This window comes from Solanum tuberosum, unplaced genomic scaffold, assembly GCF_000226075.1.
Source record: "Solanum tuberosum cultivar DM 1-3 516 R44 unplaced genomic scaffold, SolTub_3.0 scf00241, whole genome shotgun sequence".
Classification (NCBI taxonomy): domain Eukaryota; kingdom Viridiplantae; phylum Streptophyta; class Magnoliopsida; order Solanales; family Solanaceae; genus Solanum; species Solanum tuberosum.
The window spans coordinates 59,233-80,483 of NW_006239165.1; the positions used below are offsets into that span (position 1 = coordinate 59,233).

The 21,251-nt window shown below is 32.3% G+C and overlaps 2 protein-coding genes and 1 non-coding gene across 3 annotated transcripts; 1 reads left to right on the forward strand and 2 right to left on the reverse strand.

Moving 5' to 3' along the window:
• Nucleotides 1-5,056: 5,056 nt before the first annotated feature.
• On the forward strand, nucleotides 5,057-9,361 carry LOC102604323 (uncharacterized). The gene is made up of 5 exons (XM_006357050.2): nucleotides 5,057-5,512; nucleotides 5,608-6,749; nucleotides 7,559-7,987; nucleotides 8,117-8,358; nucleotides 8,843-9,361. The coding sequence occupies exons 1-5, from the start codon at nucleotides 5,394-5,396 to the stop codon at nucleotides 9,095-9,097; spliced, it is 2,187 nt and encodes a 728-aa protein (XP_006357112.1). The 5' UTR covers nucleotides 5,057-5,393; the 3' UTR covers nucleotides 9,098-9,361.
• On the reverse strand, nucleotides 9,295-9,375 carry TRNAL-CAG (transfer RNA leucine (anticodon CAG)). Its single transcript has one exon. It is a non-coding gene; the product is annotated as a tRNA-Leu (tRNA).
• A 2,430-nt stretch (nucleotides 9,376-11,805) lies between these two features.
• LOC102604649 (protease Do-like 8, chloroplastic) lies at nucleotides 11,806-17,721 on the reverse strand. The gene is made up of 13 exons (XM_006357051.2): nucleotides 17,405-17,721; nucleotides 17,005-17,123; nucleotides 16,317-16,399; nucleotides 16,123-16,221; nucleotides 15,832-15,898; nucleotides 15,489-15,564; nucleotides 15,314-15,380; nucleotides 13,212-13,429; nucleotides 13,012-13,079; nucleotides 12,809-12,888; nucleotides 12,535-12,621; nucleotides 12,326-12,433; nucleotides 11,806-12,129 (listed from the first exon to the last, which is right to left on the reverse strand). Exons 1-13 carry the CDS (start codon nucleotides 17,584-17,586, stop codon nucleotides 12,001-12,003), a joined length of 1,383 nt encoding a protein of 460 aa, XP_006357113.1. The 5' UTR covers nucleotides 17,587-17,721; the 3' UTR covers nucleotides 11,806-12,000.
• Between the last annotated feature and the right edge of the window lie 3,530 nt (nucleotides 17,722-21,251).

Genomic DNA, 21,251 nt, shown 5'->3' on the forward strand with positions numbered 1-21,251 from the left:
CCTAAATTTAATAATTCTTTTATTTGATCTTCAAATTCTCTCAGATCTTCGTTTGTGGATTCTATTGAAGCAGTTTTAACAGTATACTTCTGGGTTAATAATGTCAAGTCTGCAAGTTATATGATTGGCTTCCCAGTGCTTCAGGGGTCTTTCTCCAATTATTTCTAATTTATCTAAAATGAGAAATTACTTCCTCTAGTCTTTATGATTTTTTATGACTCCTATATGTTGTAATCCTTTTCGGAAGTTATAAAGTTCTGTATTTATTTCTATTTGATCATAACTTTTATCTATTTCTATATCAGATAAACTTAGTTCTAATAATTCAATTTCTTTAATTTCTTCCTTGATAACATGTATTTTAGTACAATTGCACTCTTCTCCTTTATTACATTTTAATGTATTTGTATCAATATTAGATTTATCAGTATTTTTAAGATATCTTGATTTTGTTGGAACTGGTTCTGTTGTTATGGAAGTTTGAGTTATATTTTTAGAAAATATTACTCCGTCTCTAGTAAGGAGACAGCTCCCGTTGTTATGCAATAAGAAGTCTAAGCCCAAAACAAAGTCTATTCTAATATTTAAATCTCTCACCCATATTTTTTCTAATTTATATGTGGGTTTATAGAAATCTGCACATGTATTTAAAAAACTTATTTGAGCATTACTAACATAATGTTTATATATATTTGAAGATCCATCCATTTGCATGGCGCTTTGTGGCTCAGAAAATTCTTTTATTATTTCTGAAGGCAAGATACTTCTATTTATTATACTTTTTGTACATCCAGAGTCTACTAGAGCTAAGGTTTCTATTTCATAATTCTGAATTCTTATTCTTGTTAATATTTTGATAGTATTAATTTTCTTGTCTTCATTACAAATTAATCCTTCAAACGATTTGTGGTCCTCTTTTTCATTTAAGAGCTCGATTTCTTCTTCTGACGTTGTATTTTGCTTTGTTCCTTCTACTTTTTCTTTTCCTTTTTCTTAATTTACTTATTCTGTCTTCTAAACTATCAATCTTTTTTTCTAAAGATATTACTGTTTTTTCTTTTGTGCTTATTGTCTGGTCCATTACTTTGATGTTAAATATCCTATCGATGCACATAAGACATTTTTCTATTTAGCAATTCATACATTTAGCTCTTCTATCTTTACTGGGGTATCCTGTGCAATTAAAGCATTTTTGACTATCTAAACCTTTTCCTTTGGAAAATTGGTGATCGCATAGTATATTAACGAATGTAAAATCTTTGATATTTAAGTCTAATTTTTCTAATCCTATTTCGTTTATTAAAGTTTCTTCTTCTGAATCAGACGAATCTTGTTGTCTTCCTTCTAAAGCATATATACTTATTACTGAATATATACCTTCATTATCTGACATGTATTCATCTACACTTATCAGGGTTTCTTGGAAATCTTCTATAAGTTGAGCATTTCTTGTTCTACTATTATTTCTGCCTGGACAAGTATTAGCTAGATGTTCTTCACTTCCGCATGTAAAACAGGATAGTCTATTTTTATAGATTCTATTATTATTATGTTTCCTTACATGTCTATCTTTATTTAAATAAGGCTTTCTTGCCGTAGATTTCCTTAGATAATATTTTTTCCTTGGTTTGTAGTCTTGGTTATTTTGATATGTCTTTTTGTATTTTCTTTTTGGGGTGCCTTGATCATAGCTTTGCGTTGTGTATATATTTTTACAAAAATCTGTCTCGTTTTATTTTAATTGTTTTTGTATTTGTATAATTGTACATTTTTCTTGTAATATTTCCATAACATGCTGTATTTTATGTCCAATAAACCAGTTAGCAATTGGATTTTGCATTACTCCCTCTCTTTTGCTCCATCTTTCTTCTATTTCTCTTCCTAGGGCTCCAGGAAGTTTGTTGAAAAGCTTTTTTCCCAGGCTTTGGTCAAACGCATTACCGCTTATAGCGCAATAGTAAAAGTAGTCTTTTAAAAAATTCTTTGTATAGCTCCAATTTGTAATACTAAGTTGTTTTAATTTTATTAGTGCATTCTTTTGTAGCACTACTAATCCGCTATTAGGGTCTTCTCCTGTTATTAGGCTATGTATTTTATTAGTGAAATTATATGGGTTTGGTCCCATATTTACTAGTTCTTGAAATTCTTGAGGGTAAGCTATTTTGTATGCTTCCCATACTCCTTTGATTGATTCTCCTAAAAAGGTTTACATGTATCTATACATAGTTTCTGCATATGTTTCACTATAGTGATGTATGTAATCTGCTACCACTATTCCTTTCCATACGTCTATTACTGAGTTCCATAATTGAGGGTCATGAGCTGCTATATTTAATATTTTTCCTCTATCTCCTCCATCTTGAAGTTTGATAGGGGCTTCTATTGGCATTCTTATTCCTATTGGTCTAATCATTTCTGGTTCTGTTGCCGGATCTTGCCAGTATACCCGGTGTCGTGGTAAATTACCTATAGTATATTCTACTGGTGTTATAGGGGTTGTTTTTTGGAAGGGACTTGAACTAGAAGAAGCGATTTCCATAAATTCTTTTAAACTTCGAGTTGTCTCATCGTCGCTTTCTTCCTGGGTGTCGTCTTTTTGTCTATACCTATAATTATCTGTTCTAAATTCGCATTCTTTAAAGTGTTTTTCGACTGTAGAGATATCCATTTTTCTTAATTTACAACCTTTACATTTAAACAAAGTTGTTTTATTTTCTTGATGTAATTCTTTAGCCTTTGCTATTGATAGGTCTACTTCATAGTCCTCTTCATTTATATTTTGAATATTCATACCTTCCATATTGACGGTTGATTCAGTATCTTCTAAATCTTCATCTATTTCTTTTTGATCTGTATATTTATAATCAGTGAATCTGATTGATGTCTCTCATTTAGTATTAGTATATGTGAGGTGGTCGTTTGGTCTTAATACTTCTTTTTTACAGAATTTTTCTAAATTCCATTCTCTACCTGCATATTCTTCAGAATTTATTTTTAGAGGGTTCATTAGTTTGATTCCTTTATTTCCCATTATACCTACATTTAATAATTTTAATTTATTTTGTTTGAATATTTCTATGTCTCTATCTACATCTATTAGTTCGTCTAACTGTTGACTACTACTTGGTCTAGATGAGTTATTCATTATTCTTGCTAGCATATTGTTTCCTAGTCTATCTTGAGAGAAACTGGTCTTTTGTCTTTCTTGGGAATTTCTATTCCTGTTTGAAAAAAGGTCCATGCTTTTTCTTTTCTTTTAAGTCTATCTTTTTGTGGGGTTATTTCAGTTTTTTTGAGCTGTTCTATTAAGGCTTGTATATCGTTTTCTTGCTTATCTTCTTTAGTAGGGATTTTGGGTTCTAATAAAGTATCCAATTTTTTATTTATTTTAGATATTTGGTCTTCTAGGTTTTTATTTAATTCTAATAAAGCAAAAATTATTAGATTGTTTTGTTTTACGCTTATTAAGTCTGTTTTGCCTGGTGGAGTATAGTTTGATAATCCTTCAGGGTTAGCTTGAAATTGTGCTGTTTTTCTAAGTATTTCTTTGTAAAAAAAGTTGTTCATGAAAGGGTTAAGTCTTTAAGCTTTCCTAGTTCTTCTTTAATTTCTTTTGTTTCTGTATAAAGGTTGTTTAGTTGGTTATTTATTATTTCTAGTGGATTTCTATCAATTAGTTTATTTGCTACTATTGTCTGTACCTTAGAAATTATATCTAGTTGTTGATTTTTTAGAAAATCAAAATTTTGTTCTATTTTTTCTAATGATTTGCTTTGTCTATGCTGCAGGCTTTCTATGGTCTCTATTAGTTTTAGGAATCTATCGTCATTAGACTGACTATGTTCTGCTAAATTTATTATTAAATCTGTAATAATATTTAAATGTTGATTATCACTATGTAGGATATGTTCTCCTTCTGTAAAGTTACACTTAAGTATTGAACCAAATTTTAGTCTTCGATATTTCTTTTCTGAAACTAATTCTAAATCTAAGTATTCTAACCTCTTAATACTTCCTATTTTATGCTAAAAATAAAGTTCTGTTTTTCTATTCTAATTTCTTTTATGTAATGATAAATTCTAGCTCCTATTGTAGATATTTGTAAATCAGCTTGTCTTAATTCTTGGTGTATAAACAGTATTTGTGGAGGTGTTAATAAATCTGAATATAATTCTAATTGTTCTAAATATAACTGGTTTTGCTCTATTAAGAAGTCGTATATTTCTAAATAGTTTTGTCTTATTCTCAGTAGATACCAATGATATTCTTGGTTAATTATAACCTGTTTTTCGTATGGCCTAAATTTTTTCTTATATATTCTAGATGGCATATATACTATTACTTATATAAGTTGCTTTATCCTAATTGAAAATTTAGTTTACTAATATATTTCCTTTGGACTTCTATGCGTCTATTTGCTTGTTCGATATTATTATCTATACTATATAATTCTCACTTTAATGCGCTTAATAATTCTGGGGTGACTAGGGTCGGTCTGTTTGATGAATATAAACCCCCGTGATTACAAAGTTTGTCGGTTAAGTCTCTAGTCTCTAATATTTCTAGATATAGGCTTAATGCCTCTTTTATTTTTATCCACTCAGATCTAGTCTGTAATTCTCTATATACGTACCAATAATATATATATATATAAAGTAAGATTTGACTTATATATGCTGTAATTTTTTTTCGAGGAGGAATGTCTAGTTGGACACCGTAACACCAACATAGCTTCGCCCCTGGTGTAGGTTAAATTTACAAAGCGTCAAAAGTTTCATATCCAAACCTTCATGGAATTGAGGGAACACTTTCACTAGACACAAATTTAAACTTAGTCCGATCGAGTTCCCAACACCAACTTTGAAAAAAAAAAGAGTTTTCTTCTGTCTTTATCTTTTAATGACAAATAATTCAAAAAATGCAATATGACAATTAAAAGTAAATGGAGTGAGTATTAGTTGCCAAATTTCAAGAAACCTATACCATAGTGTCAAAGACACTTGGCTTAAGAAAGAATATGCAACGTAAGCCCCTAATTCCTGGAAAACAGAGAAACGAAGAAGATGTCAACATTCACTTACCCCAATTTTCCCTTCTCTCTCAAAGAAAATATGCAGCAAAAACAGGGACTTCTCAACTGTCAATTCCCCATTATGTGGACATCACAAATTTCTCAAGAATAACATACTCAATTTCCCCTCATTTTCTGCTCCTAAATCTGTCCAATCCATGAATTTTCACAGTTAGGTTGAATTTCTACGTCCAATTAGTCTTCATTTGCTTGAAAATCTTGAATGGGGTTTGTTGTTTCTTCCCTCTCCGCCTGAATTTTCGAATTGATCAAAATCCATGGCTAATCTTAATCAAACTTCTTCTCCTTTACTTCTCTGAATATGGCTTCTCTTTCTCATTTCCTCTATCAAAATTTGTTTTTGCCGCTGGCTACTGTATTTGCCTTTGTTTCCCTCTATTTGTCTCCTCTGTTCAACTCCATCACCACATTTGTCCACAGGTATTTTAATTATTAGTCGCTTCTTGTAAATCAAGATTCAATTTTTTTTTTCCAATACCCTTTTTTTTTTAATTTCATACCTTTGAATCACGCAGATTAAGGTGGTGTAAGGCTCCATTAAATAAGAATTCAGGTTTTAAAGATGACTATAAGAGAGTAGTATATGATTTTCCAGAAACAGAGCAGCAGTTGGGTTATGAATCTAATGTTTTTAAGGATGTTTCTGAATTCCCAAATTCAGAGACGAAGGAAACAGAGTTTAATTTTACATTTAAATTCCCAACCTATGAAGAATTTTGTAAAAGCAAGGAAGACAAGGTTGAATTTGTTAGCTCTACATTCAACATCAAATCGCTAACAAAAGCAGAGGTTGTTGAAACAGAGGATTTGAAAGAAGTTCATAGTAATATCGAGGCGATAAATGAGGAAGACAAAAAAGGGGATTTGAGTAATTTAGAGTGCGATGAACATGAAATAAATGAGGAAGAAAAAGTGGATTTGTGTAATTTAGAGTGTGATAAAGACGAAACGGAGAAAACAGAGGAAATGAATTCCATGAAAGAAGAATCAGATACTCGAACAGAACAATTTCTGAAGGAACTAGATTTTACTGATGATTCTCTGTTTCAATCAGAAAAGGATTCTATATCTACTGATTCTGATACTGTATCAACTGGTTTTGATCATATCTGTTATCTGATGAACAAATTAGTTGATTCGTTTAGTGATGGCTTCTTGACAGACGAAGACTTTGGTGACGAATTTGAACTTGATAATGTAAACGATCCTGAAATGTCAGAGGAAAATCAAGAATCTGATGATGATGATAGTAATAGTGATATAATGGAAGAGCTAAGGAAATTAGAACAAGATCAAGCACCGCAATTTTTATCTGAGGATGATTTTCATGAAAATTCTTACAAGCTATTTGGTGATTCCGAGGACTCTGAAAATGTCGAGTCAAGAAATGACGATGCAAATAATTTGGAAACCTTGTGGGAACATCAAGAATTGATGGAACAATTAAAGTTGGAACTTAGAAAAGTTAGAGACACTGGACTTCCCACTATTTTGGAAGAATCAAATACGCTAAAATGGGAAGATTTAGAGCCATGGAAGATTGATGAAAAGTTGCAACGCGAAGATTGTATGAGTGAACTTCATAAGTTCTACAAGAGTTATAGAGAAAGAATGCGCAAATTCGACATATTGACGTACCAGAAAATGTATGCAATAGGTCAGTAACAACTCTTCATGCATTACATTATTTTCAAATTTTCTTCATAATTACCATGAAAAACATCATTCCTTTTTCTTTTGCTAGCTTGAACATATTTTTTTTTAATTTCATTAGGTAGTTGTTTTCTTATATCCTGATAGGTGGTACTAGATAAATTTGATCACCAAAGCTTAAACGTATTAAAAAAAAATCACTTGTAAGTTTTTGTCTCATATGATATTTGAACCTTAGTCTCCCATGACTTTAAGCTAGTTCATTGACTGGCATAGGTTTGGGTAAATTATTGACCGGCAAGTAACTAAAGCTTAGGGAGATAGGAAAATAAAATCACTTTAGTCTAAATTACAATTTGTCATGATTTTGACTCATCTATCACTAGAATGCTGGAAAAATATCATTCCTTTTCGTCGCTTTATTAGTTGGTGAACTTATTACAATTGGTTGTTATTCATGGCCATCTTCATATTTCTTTGAAAGTAATTACGTTAAATGAATAGAACAGCTAATCTTTAATCATTCAAAAGTTTATAACCATGATCCATAAAATCTGGTTAGCTCTGCTGTCCAAACTCAGTACAAAATGAAATTTAAAGCATTGAATAAATGATGTATACCAACAAAAAAATGTAGGCACGTGCGAGCGAAAAGACATTACGTCAAAAATGGATTTTTAGTAGCAATTAATTAATAGCAATAGTGACATTGAATCTAATGACAACTAACTAATGCCTGTAAAAATTTTAATGTGTATATTTACTTTTTGTATTAATTCATTTTTAAAAAGAGATATTTTATAAATTTTACAGGTTATCTACAGAAAGATCCACTAAAAGATCCATTTCAATGTGTGTCAAGGCAAAGACGTGCAGGTCCAAAACTAAAATCTCTTATTTCACAAAATATTAAGCTATTCAAACACAAAAGGCATAATGACAATATTGACCCTATGATAAAGTTTATCGAAGAATTGCAGAGTGATCTTGAAGTGATATATGTTGGACAAATGTGTCTTTCTTGGGAATTTCTACATTGGCAATATGGAAAAGCTTTAAGTTTATGGGATTCTGACCCTCGTGGTACTCATACGTATAATGAAGTTGCTGGAGAATTTCAACAATTTCAAGTTCTCATACAAAGATTTATAGAAAATGAACATTTTCAAGGGCCTAGAGTTCAATATTACATCAAGAGTCGATATGATCTTCGTAATCTTCTTCAAGTTCCTCTCATAAGAGGTAAGCATCTCAAAAGAGTTTTAAGTTGTGTACACTGACAATATAAAAAATGACATGATTAATTGTCATTCTTATACGTAACATGGTTTTATATTTTCGATACATAAAACTTAAACTCGATTTGAGCAGAGGACAGAGTCAAAGACAAAAACAAGGGTAGAGATAGAGAGAGAGATGAATATTGCATTACAAGTGACATGTTGGTGGAGATAGTGGAAGAATCAATAAGAATATTTTGGCAATTTGTTAGAGCTGATAGAAATTGCTCAAGCATGATGGTGAAGGGTAAAAAGGGAACACAACATCAAGAGCTTATTAAAGACTTGGGAGATTTAGAGCTTTTAATGGAGGTCCAAAAAAGTCTTGGAAAGGTAAATTCTTAGTTTTCAACTGATTCTCCTTCCGTTCGTCTTATTTTAATGGTCACTTTAGCTTTTTTTTCATGCTCATTAAGAAAATATAATAACTATAAGGTATAGTTTATTAAGTTATCTATTTATTTTTTCTCTCTTAAATATTTTAGGTGCTTAATGTTAAGAGTATACTTGAAAACAATTACTATCAACTTTAGTAGTAAATTTCTAAAGTGACAATTATTTTGACATAGTTTCTTGAGGTGAAACGACAATTAAAATGAGATGTAGGGAGTATTGTCGAGAATGTAACTTAAACTAACCGTGTAAAGAATTTTTACATTATTAATGTATCTTAACATGATGTAATAGATAACTCGACTTATTTTTCGCAAATACTAGTCTCATGGTTATCCGTAAGTGATCTGATAGTGTAAAAAATCATTTATTTTGTCGACTATCGAGGTTAAGGTCATTGTCTAATTATTGTTATGGAATGCAGAAAGAGAAGAAACTCAAAGATGGTTTGAAAGGTGAGTGTTGCATATTGAAGAGGTTCAAGAAGAACAAAGAAAATGATTCAGATCAAGTGTTGTACTTTTTCTCTCAAGTGGACATGAAATTAGTTACTAGGGTTCTTAATATGTCCAGGCTAACAACAGATCAACTAGTGTGGTGTCACAATAAATTAAGCAGCATTAGTTTTCTGCATAGGAAAATACATGTAGATCCTTCTATTTTGCTCTTCCCTTGTTAATAGTAGTCCTTATTTTTATAGCTTTTTTTTAGGGTTTATTATGAGCATATGTCATCAAGGTCATATTTTGTAGAAAATGTGATGTTCTTTACTTGAGGTTGTTAAGAGTGCCATTTTTCCTAATAAGACAAAACCAAGAGACTTGTGTTTGGGAAAAAAAAGTTGTAAAAATGTTGGACAAATAGTTGTAAAAATATTGTCAAGAATGGGATTTGAACCCATGCCCTTTCGGACCAGTACCTGAAACTGGCGCCTTAGACCAACTCGGCCATCTTGACTTTGTAGTTTATTTTCAAACATTTTCTTATAGTATTGTTTGTAGATCTATTAATGTTACTATAAACTAGTTAAACCAAGGGAAAAAGGCTTGATATACCTCTCAATTTTGTCATTTGGAATTGATATGCCCCTCGTTGTGAAAGTGACTCATAGATACCCTTACTGCTATACAAACGACTCACATATACCCCTACCATTACAAAATGAGCACACATATACACTTCATTCAACGGAAGTGAAAATATTAGTTTTAAATATATATTTTTGACTTTTAATTTTTAAAAAATTCATGTAGGAGTATATGATCCTTTTAGCAAAGTTCAAGGTATATTCTAATCTTTTTCATACATAAATTGTTTTTTGACTTCTTTGATTATCATTATTTGAGTTTCTTATTCTTGTTTTATTTTTTTTCTTTCATTCCTTAGTGTAAAGAAAAAATTTAAAACTAATTTTTTTGTGGCTATATTATAATTTAAAACTATTTTTTTCGACAATAGTGTTACTTTAGTTCATTAGTTGTATTTGAAAAAAAAAATTGGGTCATCTATAGTAAATTTTACAAGAAAATTAGTGAAACATAAATAAATTTGACCATCAAAATAATAAATTTAAATTAGTCATTGAAAAAAAAAATGTGTATGAGGAGGATTGAATATATACCCATATGGGGTTATATTTTTTTTTAAAATAATTAAAATTAATTTTTTCACTTTTGTCAGAGGAAAAGGGTATATGCAAGTCATTTGTATAACAGTAGAGGTATATCAACTCTAAATGACAAAATTGAGAGGTATATCATGCATTTTTTCCTTAAATTAATATATAAGTAATTTTTATTTATTTACACATTTGATAAATGCAAAAATTGCTTATAACTTGATATCGATTATAAGTTTGTCACCTCAACTTAAGTAGGCGTTTGGCCATGTGATGCCATATCACGATATGGAATCGTGAGATGGAATCAACGTTTGGACATGCGATTTTACGCTGATTTCATCTCATGATTCCATAGCATGAGATGTGATTTCATATTCTCCAAAAACCATGATATGGGAATTCCATATCATGATTTGAGATATTTTTAATATAAAAATTGATCCACAAGATTATATTTTGTTAAAACAACCCACATTTATATCTACTAACAATTTATTTCATATGTAAATAAAATTTATAATCACATTTTTACTTTTTAAAATTTATTATTCTCACGGACATAAAATTTATTATTCTCACCAACATATAGTCACTTTAACTCACACCAACCAATTGTTGAGTAATAAATTTGCAAGAATACCAAAGGACTGATGAAATATTATGGTCTATTAGCATGAAAATATAGTTGCGGATGATATTGACCAACAAATGGCTCAAAGTAACAATGTTGGTTCGTCTTCTCGGTCACATGATCGAGAAATGCAAGTTCAACGTGAGGAAATTGTTCGTACTATGTAGGAGGATTATATTAAAGACTAATACACTACAATGTTCAATTTTTTTATTATTGAATTAAAGTTAGATGAATCAGTTACTTAAGTGGAGAACAAATAGTTTTGTAGTAATTTATTATGCGATTTTATAAATTTTTGTATATTTGGTAAGATTGAATAAACAATTGGGGCTATTTTAATAGTTTTACAACTTATGCGATTCTTATATTTATGAGAAAATGTACAACACAAAAATTTCATATCGCATGTCCAAACAAAACTTCAATTTCATCTCATAATTCCATATTATGATATCATATCATGATTCCATATCATGATGCTATATTGCATGGCCAAACGGGCCCTAAGATTTTACTCGTTAATAGCATGTTGGAAAAATTACTGAAATATACGTCTTATGTTTTCCTTATTTCTAATATTCCCTTCTATTTCTAAAAACCTTTAAAATCCGTTATTTCTCTCCTAATTTTAAATTATTTTATAATGTATCCGAGCTAGTTTTTAATGTATCTGAGCTATATATTATGTATCCAATTTGTTTTACTTTTAATGTAATTACAAACTAAATAGGGATAGATTGTAATTTCATATTAAAACTATGTGATTCCTAAAATTTATACTACTTTGTTGTTTTACCAAACTTTTTATGACTTTATTCCTAACATCTTGTAATTTTCAAAGTACTCTTCTTTAAATAACTTATTAATTTTCCACAGTCTATTTTCTTCATTCATCCTTTGTTATGCAAAAATACTTTTACACTTGTATCTTTTTTGTTAATAGCTTAGGAAATTAGGTCATTTTAATAGAAAAGATGTTTATCAGCACCATTTTATCAAGGAGCATACTACACCATATTATCAATTTCAATACTTCTATAAGAGTCGCGAAGTACTTCTCAGCCTTCCAAGGATTTTGTATAAATACTATGCACACGTCGTGTAGATATATATATATATATATATATATATGTAAGAGAAGAAATAAGAACCTTATTATAAATTGATGCAAAAGAATTTCAAGGATTACTCATTTTGTCCTCCTTCAATGGTGACTTAAAATACTTTACAAGTGATACATTCTGCTGGCAGCATATCCATGTAACATGCTCATTGCTCGCACATTTCCGCTTTTCGATACAGATTGCTGTCAAAAACTCTTCAATTGTCATGAATCTTTTTCCTCTAATGCTATGCTCAACTCCAAGTTATCGTTGCCCCTACGGATTTTTAACCGAACTTCATCACCTATGTTATAGTTATCCAGGGCTTTATACAACTCTGCTTTACTCCTAACCTGCAACAGCATGAAATGTGTGCATCTCAGAAATACAGAATTGCTTAGAACAAGGAGGAACAAAAATCAATCATTGTTAGGATGATTCAAACTCTAGACCTGCAGGTCGGAAGCCTAGACGATGTTCATATCATCAAATTTGCACTAACAAGAAGCTTGCGGTGTAACATAAAACAGAAAGTCAGAAATTACTTACAGGTTTGTCATCCACTGCTTCAATAATATCGCCAAGCACTATATTTCCTGCAAAACCCCTGGTAGTAGGAAGAAGTCCCACTTTCGCTGCAGGACTATTTCCAGGTACCTAAATAGAGCAGGAATAGATTCAGACAAAAGAGATATCGTGAGTTTTACTCTGAAAGATCCTGTCTCCCCACCCCCAGGGTCATAGTGACAGAAATGTACCAGCAAAACCAGTGCTCCATTTCGAACATTAAGTTGGTTGGCAATCAGGTCTGGAGCGATTTCAATATTCAAACCAGCACGAAGAACCTGACATGCATAAGACATACATATACGTAAACAAATGACCACTATATTTCAAGTGAGAATATGAAGCAATATTCGCCAATACAAGATGAGATGTTCTGCAACAAAATGCAGATGAGGAGAATTCTGGAAAACCAGGAAAAAAAGCTGACAAGAACTAAGACACGAACGAATAGAGCAACAGTCATACTTTTCCAGCTTGGATCAACTGGGGCACAACTCTCAACACAGTTGAAGAAGGGATTGCAAATCCAACACCTGCTGATGTCCCTGTTGTACTGAAAAAGAGTAAGTAATAGCAGGAGAGGATAAACTTCGAACATTCAAATAAGTGTTTCTTGTCATCTCCTCTCAATCTTCAGTCTACCACACAACGATGGAAAAACTATTCACCTGTCTGAGTAAATATTGCAGTGTTGATCCCAATCAAGTTTCCTTTTGAATCTAACAAAGGACCTCCGCTGGAAAGGTACACATATTTATTCACAGAACAGAAGTTGAAAAAGAAAAGGACAAAAGAGACCTTTAATGATTATCACCATCAGAGGCAATGCATTCGTTACCAAGGGAAGTACAAGTTCAGAAAAATAAACCTGTTGCCAGGGTTGATGGCTGCATCTGTTTGAATTCCTCCACCAATGGTCACTCCAGTTTGACTATATATATCTCGATTCAGTCCACTGATAACCCCAACAGTGAGTGTATGATCAAACCCAAAAGGATTTCCAATGGCTAAACATTGCTGGCCAACTCTCAAAGAAGAAGATTCACCAACCCTTATTGGCCTCAACAGGTCTTCAGAAGCTTCCACCTTGCATTTCAAGATGTGAAGTCATAAGGTGTCAAAAATGTAAGTTTGAGTTAAAAAGAACAAAAAAAAAAAGAAAATGCCAAAATGCACATCAACAACTTCTATGTTGTATGCTAGTTCCTCAAGCAAATAGAACTTCTAAATATATTGATTCCATATGAGTGTAAAAGAAGAACAAAAAATAGGGCATACAGCTCTTTCCTGGATGTGTAATCGCATAATAAAAATAATGCACTGGGATTATTTTCCTCCATAGGAAATATGATAATCGCAACCTCACCCCATTCAGCTGTTCCACCCAGTTTTCCAATTAAAGCACTACGCATTACAGTGTTATTCTCACCATATCTAACCACCTCTCTCTCTGACACTCTTTTGCTCTATATCATTTATTGCAGCTCATTTCACCCCACTACTATCCCACTGTAAGATTGCTCTACATATATCTAGATGCCTTCCATCTCACCTTTTTGAAAGACAGCAAATTTTCTGTGGAATATGTGGACAAATAGGTTGATCTTTTTGTTCTGTAAGAATCAACTGAAGTTGTTTCTGGTAACTTTAAAACGATTATCAACCATTTTAAGTAAATGACAATCACATGAGGCAGATGTGGAAGTGAAGATCAACACACAATTCATCCCCAAGAGAGGAAGCTTCAAGTATAAGGATGTGGGGAGATAAAACAATGATGTCACACATCGTAATGGAGAGGCATAGAGGAAATTGAGGTTCGCATCTGGAATCCTATATGATAAGAATGTTCCACCAAGACTTAAAGGTAAGTTCTACAAAGTGATTATCAGACCTTCTATGTTGTATGGGGTAAAGGGTTGGCTAGTCAAGAACTCACATCTTCAAAGGATGAAAAAGGCGCAAACAAGGATGCTTAGATGGATGTGTGGGCATACTAGGAGACATACGATTAGGAACGAAGATATACGGGACAAGGTAGTAGTGACGTACGTAGGGGACAACTGACAAGATGCGGAACGCGAGGTTGAGATGGTTCGAATATGTGAAGAAGAGGAGCACAAACATCCAATGAGGGATGTGCGAGAGGTTGGCAGTGATAGGCTTAAGGAGAGGTAGAGGTAGACTGAAGAAGAATTGAGAAGAGATGACTAGACACATCTTCAGCTCACCGAGGACATGATTAAGATACGAGAGCATGGAGATCGAGGATTAGAGTAGAAGGTTAGTAAGTAGTAGTGCTTTCTCTCTTTCTTGTGGGAGAGCATAGCTATAGCTTGGAGCACCTTATCTTCTCCTATTCTCCTTTTCAATAGTAGTATTATTATTATCTAATTCTACATTTTTTTACCACTACGGTTCTTTTTTTTGCTTTGGTTATCTTACTATTTGTGTTGTCAATACTTCTCTTTTATTCGTATTTTAGTTAGAGCTTCTTTCACTCTGCATACACTCTACCCTCCCCCAATCCCACTTGTGGCCTATGGGATCACACTCGGTATGTTGTTGTTGTTGCTGTTGACAATCACAAGTCTAGAAAAACTCAAGCTACACCTTTCATTGCTTAGTGATACCAATGAAGAAATAGAATGAACAAATCAGATCAAACATTGGTTCATTTGCAACCATTGTCATGCATTCTACTATGTCCCAGCAGATCCTTAAATCGCTTGCAGAAAAATACGATTTAATGAGAGCATGACCTAAAAGTTGAAGCTGGACATTTACTAGGATTATCAGGTAAAGAGAGATAGAGACAACAGGGAAAAGAAAAATGCAATAGGAAAAAATGACAATTAAACTATAGCTATAAGAGATAAGAACAAGATGTCATAACTAAAGCAAATGTAGCCCATGAACTTAAGAATTCTCCAAATTTTGACAAAATAGGATTCTGGAAATAATGCTTACCTTCAACACAGCAAGATCCTTGGCACGGTCTGCACCAATTAATATACCCTCAAAATTCTTTTGCACCCTTCAGAAAGAAACAAAATAAATTAAAGAGAGTGAAGGCATAAGATGGAGAGTAGGATGAAGCTGTATCATCCCCATTAAGTATATGCTGAAAATGAATACAACTCACCCATCTGCAGCGAGAATATTAACGCGTGCAACTACTTGCCCACGGCTTGGGTTTCTAGAAAGGGAGTTACCAATCACTGGACATATAAAGAAAACTGTTTAACCAAGAATTGCACAGCCCATCCAACGCACTGAAATTGGTTTTTGGGGTCATAGAATTCAATTCTATTTTTTAGATGAAACCTTTATTAGACCCCTAAATGTAAGAAAAATTGATTTCCGACTTCACACCAAAACTTAGACAGTTTGATTCACAGACTCTGAACCCCATCCTTATGGGGATGCAGGGAGTATATTACACAAATAATTAATGCACTCAGGTACCATATTTGAAGTGAACTTACCATGATAATTAGTAACAATGTGGCCTTCTTTGTCCCAAATAATCCCCGAACCATTTCCTTCAGGAATCTGCCATTGTTTAAACATATTGAATGTAGCTGCTTTCAAACATAGATTATTTATCAAGGGACAAAAAGTGTGTTGGTTGAGGCACCATATGGATGAAGACAGAAAATCCATGGACATGAGAAACTTTATTTTCAAGGCAGTACAAAGCTAAATTACCAAAAAATTTGATAAGCATAACACTGAAAATGGAAAAGTAAATGCATGCACGTGTCTATAAAATTTACCTCAACCATACCAGTAACATTAAGCGTTGGTCTCAAGGTTACATCAAATATGTTGACAACACAGTAAGTGTTCTTCTCAAAGAGCTCAACAACTCTTTCCTGCGAATTAGACATGTACCAGATAAACGGTGATCTATATATCAGAACATAACAAAAACAATAAAGAATAAGCTGAACAGGTGATGATACTGAACCTCGGAAGGGAAAAGTTCTGCAGAAGGAAAAGTAGAAGGTGTAACTTGTTCAACTGTGACAGACGGATCCCCCAAAGCAAGTGCTGTATATCATATAGTATAGTAGTTTACATGGTGTTAACCCAAATAAAGGACGAAAACTCAACAACTGATAAGGAGGAAGCAAATTCATCATGAAGCTTTGTATTTTTTCAGCAGCCAACCACACAAGAATAGGGTCTTGCTCATTGGGGACTAGGGGGAAAGAGCTAGCTCAGTTGCATAACCACAGTTGGGTTCCCTGTTACTATAAGCAATAAACTATACCTCTAGTTGGATGGAGTCGATATACAAATTCTCTATATCCATTCCACTCAATTAAAGCTTTATTTTAGTACTTTCATAAGGTTTATCACTATGTTATACTAACCTACCGTAAACACTCCTCCTTTTCCTGGTAGTGAGACAGGCTATGTTTTGGAAGCTCACAAACAACCAATATCTTTCTCAAGCAAGGAAATTCAGAATACAAGTAAGGAGCTGAAATGCCAAATATATGCATCATTTTGTTAAACGTCTTAAGAGATATGTGACTACAAAACCCAGATTGATCCAACAATTGTGAGGTCCAACACACAATTCAAGTGCTGGCGTTTCAATGGCAACAAGTAAAAAAAAGGAAAAGAAAAAACAGTAAGAACGTGCGAACCTGACAAGTACCTTGAAGGATGATAAAGTGAATACATGAAAAAGCTTGTTAACAACATCCTCCGTGTGGCAAAAGGGAAGCGTTGCTCAATCAAAGAATTGCCATTATCTCCACCAATCCTGTGACACAACAAAAAAAAAAGGGTCATGAAATCATGTGTTAATACAAATATTGAGTGAGTACTTAATTTTAATGAGCAACCTCTTAAGGTTAAACTGATAGATACCAAACTTTAAAAGTATCCTTAACAAAATTTCTGACTTCACCACTCATGACCCATTTTTTTTTTCATTTAAATGTTATACATATTCATCTAATTAGTCAAAAATCTTGTCATTTTTGCTTATTAAGTAAAATGTAGGGAGTCCTTTAAGTCTAAAAGGATAGATAATATGCGTACCTGGGAGTGGAAGGAGAGGTAGATGGATTAGAATTAATGGGATCAGCAGAGCAGACAGAGGAAATGCTATCGAAGCAGAGCTCTCGACGGCCCAAAAAGACAGAGTTATTGAGAATGGCTGGTTGATTTGTATGCGGGTGAAAAGGTGCTTTTGCGTTAGATGATACTATTATCACTTCCATTTTTATTATTCAAATGGAAGCTTCAAAATTGGGGAGGAAGAAAGCAGAGAGCAGATAAAGAGTTGGGACTGGGATATTTCTTCTCCTATTCCTCTCTCTATATTTTACTCTCCCCCTTCACTTTTAACCTAACTATTTTACTATGTTATCGTTGGAGAGGAGTCTCGAATTTGAGTTTTAGATATATCGATGTTCTAATGCGACACGACACGGGAAACTGCCAGCCTCAACTTAGGAAAAATCTTACCCAAATAAAACATAGGGAACAATAAACTTTTCCCACTTTGTTGGTAAACGTTTGATTCCCAAATTGTAATCCTCTCTCCATTTCCCCTTCCTCTATCCCCAATTTTTTTTTAAAAAAATAACTCCCAATTTTTTTATAAAATAGGTTGCCTAAAAAATGTTTCTTCATAATCAAGGTAATAAATAATAGGGAAACTTTCGCATATAGCCACTCAAAATAGTTTAATTACGTTTCATAGCTATTGGGATTTGCACAATAAGATTCTGAATCATTCACAGGAATATTCATAGTATTCATAAGTTCCATTTGCTCTCTTGAATTACTGCATTTTCTGTGCGGACTTATGCTTATTGGACTGTTGTGGATATCTTGCACACTAAGGGGTCGTTTGATAGAGTGTATAAGAATAATGCTAAATAGAGTATATTAATAATGTTTGTATTAGCAATACATGTATTAGTTATGTTTGCATTAGTTATATATAGATTATTTTTATGCATTGTTTGGTTTGATGCATAAAAAAATAGCATGCATTGCATAAAAAAATTAATTTACAAAGATACCCTTCACTATTATGGTAGAAGAGATGTAAAAAAGGTTTTGAGGGGTAATTGGGTTTTTAATCATGCTACTGCATGCATTAAAACCATTGCATTGCTAATACCTAAAAATCCATGGTATTAGCAATATAGAGTGTACATAGGTTGAAAAAGAGTATCAAACAAGGTATTAGTAATACACAAGGTTAATGCATGCATTATTTTTCCTAATACACTCTACCAAACGACCCCTTTAACTTTAATAGCAAAATGATCACCAAATTTAATTATGGCACTCCTTCCATTTGTTTTTCACCTACTGGACCAAGGGAATTTGTAACCAAATCTTTTGCTGATTCCTCTTTGTTTTCTTCTGTGTTGACTATTTTATTCTTATTGATCTCCTTAGTATTGTCTTCTCTTGTGAGTGCATCAAATTTATTACCCACCTCAGTGATGGGTGTATTTTTTTTCAATATTGGCTCCTCTTCTATTTTTGACTACATTCCAGTTATCTGAATCTCCAATAACTTTTCCACTTGTAAGTATTCTAGCATTCCATTTTTGTAATAGAGAATGTTTCTCTTGTTTACGTTGATTCTGCTCCCCTGTTTTGTTGGTTCTTCCTTTCTTCTAGCCATTTCTCCCGCTTTATAGTTATTTTTATTGTGCCCTTGCATCTTGCACTCAAGGCAATATTTCGGTACATAATCATATTGAATTTTTATAATATTTGACCTTATCTCACCCGTTTCTGAATTTTCAATATTCATATGCACTGAATTCGGGAATTTACCCTTGAGATCCACCAGCACCTTCACACGTGCACAACTAGGTCTTGTCTTTTTTATCGTTGCTTGATCCAAGTGAATTAATTTACCAACTGCCGAAGCAATTGAAAGCAACACTTCCTTAACAAAGAAAGTTGGCAATAGATTAGGGAATGAAATCCATGCCATAGTCATAGTTGTCTCCTCAGATACCTTGAATCTAGAATCATAGATTAGGGTATGCATCAAGTAGGAATACCCATCCCTACAATTTATATAGAAAGGTCCTTTCGAGATCATGTTGACATAGTCCTCTTGTTTAGTCAAGTCTAATTAGAATATGCGTAGTAATCCTATTACACAGTCCCCTTTTAATTCACATTGTTAAGAAATAATTCGTCTCAATTCGTCAAGATCTGTTCATTCATATGAGAATTTTCCAATTACAGCAAATTGGATTTTCTTAATACAAGTCACCTTTATCACTTCCTGCTCAATTCAGTGGACTTGTGGCATTCCTTCTACATATGTAATAGCTTTTAGTAATGATTTTGTCTTCAATAATATCATCTCAGAATTTGTTTTCACTGAATCAACAAACGAGTTTCCCTCTGGCAAAGTAGGGTTCAAGATTGAAGCATATTGAGTTGAGGGAAGAAGAGGGAAATCACAGTTTGAAAGTTGAAGATCAACGCAGAAGAGGGTTGACTACCGTCAGATGCCACCATGAAAAAAGTGTATATTCTCCAAATCCAATACTACAACTTATTCCAACTGTGCAGATGTAAATTTCTTAAGAATGTCACTAGCTTAAATAAGTTTGTTTTGTCATTTACCCTACTTTTTCATAATAGCTCTTTCTCCTACCATACTTGTTTTGTAGGTAGCGTGGACACATATAGCTAAGGGTGGCAAGTCGCCTTAACAATTAAGAAATAATCTTTACCTATTTAACTTAACTTGTCATTTTCAAAGTTGTCTCAATAAAATTAGTAGCTTAAAATTGATTTATAATTTAAAAAACCCTTATATATATATATATATATATATACAAAAATAAAAATGAATTTAGGATTGTTTTTCTTCTTCTTACGTATAATCTTTTAATATAATATTCTTTAAAGACATTAAGCGCTTAACTTTACATAGTTAGTTATTTATAAAAGTAACTTCTATTAATAAAAGGTTAGCCATTTGTTTGTAGTAGAGTATCTTGGATGTTGTTGTAAAAAAATATTTATTAATATAAAAAATTGAGTTGTTTAATTCAAAGTTTTAAAATATTTTCTTATTAAAAAAAATTCTTCTCTTTTTTTAATTTAAAATTTGTATTTGTTTTTTATAATGATCAATATTGAAATTTACTAGTAAAATATTTTGAGTCTCAAAATTTTGGGATCTAAAACAAACACTTTACCAGTTTCAATAAACCACCAACTTCACCATCTATCTTCATGAATGAACAGGGGCAGAGCTATAGCTAAGCAAGGGTGACCTTTCGTCCGAAAATTATAGCGTGTATATAGGTAAAATATTCATAATTACTGGGATACATTAACAAATGAACACACTTAGGGGTCGTTTGGTGTGATGGATAGGGAGAGTTAATCTCGGGATAAATTTAAGTATCCTTTATTTTCTTGTTTGGTTGGAAAGCTTGGGATAACTTATTCCAGGATTAGGAATTAGTACCTGGATAAGTTATTCCTCCCATTTGGTGGTATAGTATTCCCGGGATAATTTATCCCGGGATAGAATAGGAAAATGACAACTATATCCCTTTAAACCCTTTGTATACATTATTTTTCACATTTATGTATATTTACATTATTTTTAATATCATGTATACTAATATTCATTACTTCTTATTTTTAGGATAATTATTTATATTTTTCTATTAAAAAATTACACTATATAAATATAATTTTTATTTATGAATTTATTTGACTAATTCTTATGTTTATTTATATTTTGATTTCCCATAAATCTTCTTTCACTTTAATAAAACTTAAAGAGGAAAATTATATTTTTAAGCTAAATAAGAAAAAAGTTATATTTTCAAATACCTATGGTACTTACCATGAGAATGCATAAACAAAAATATTTAAG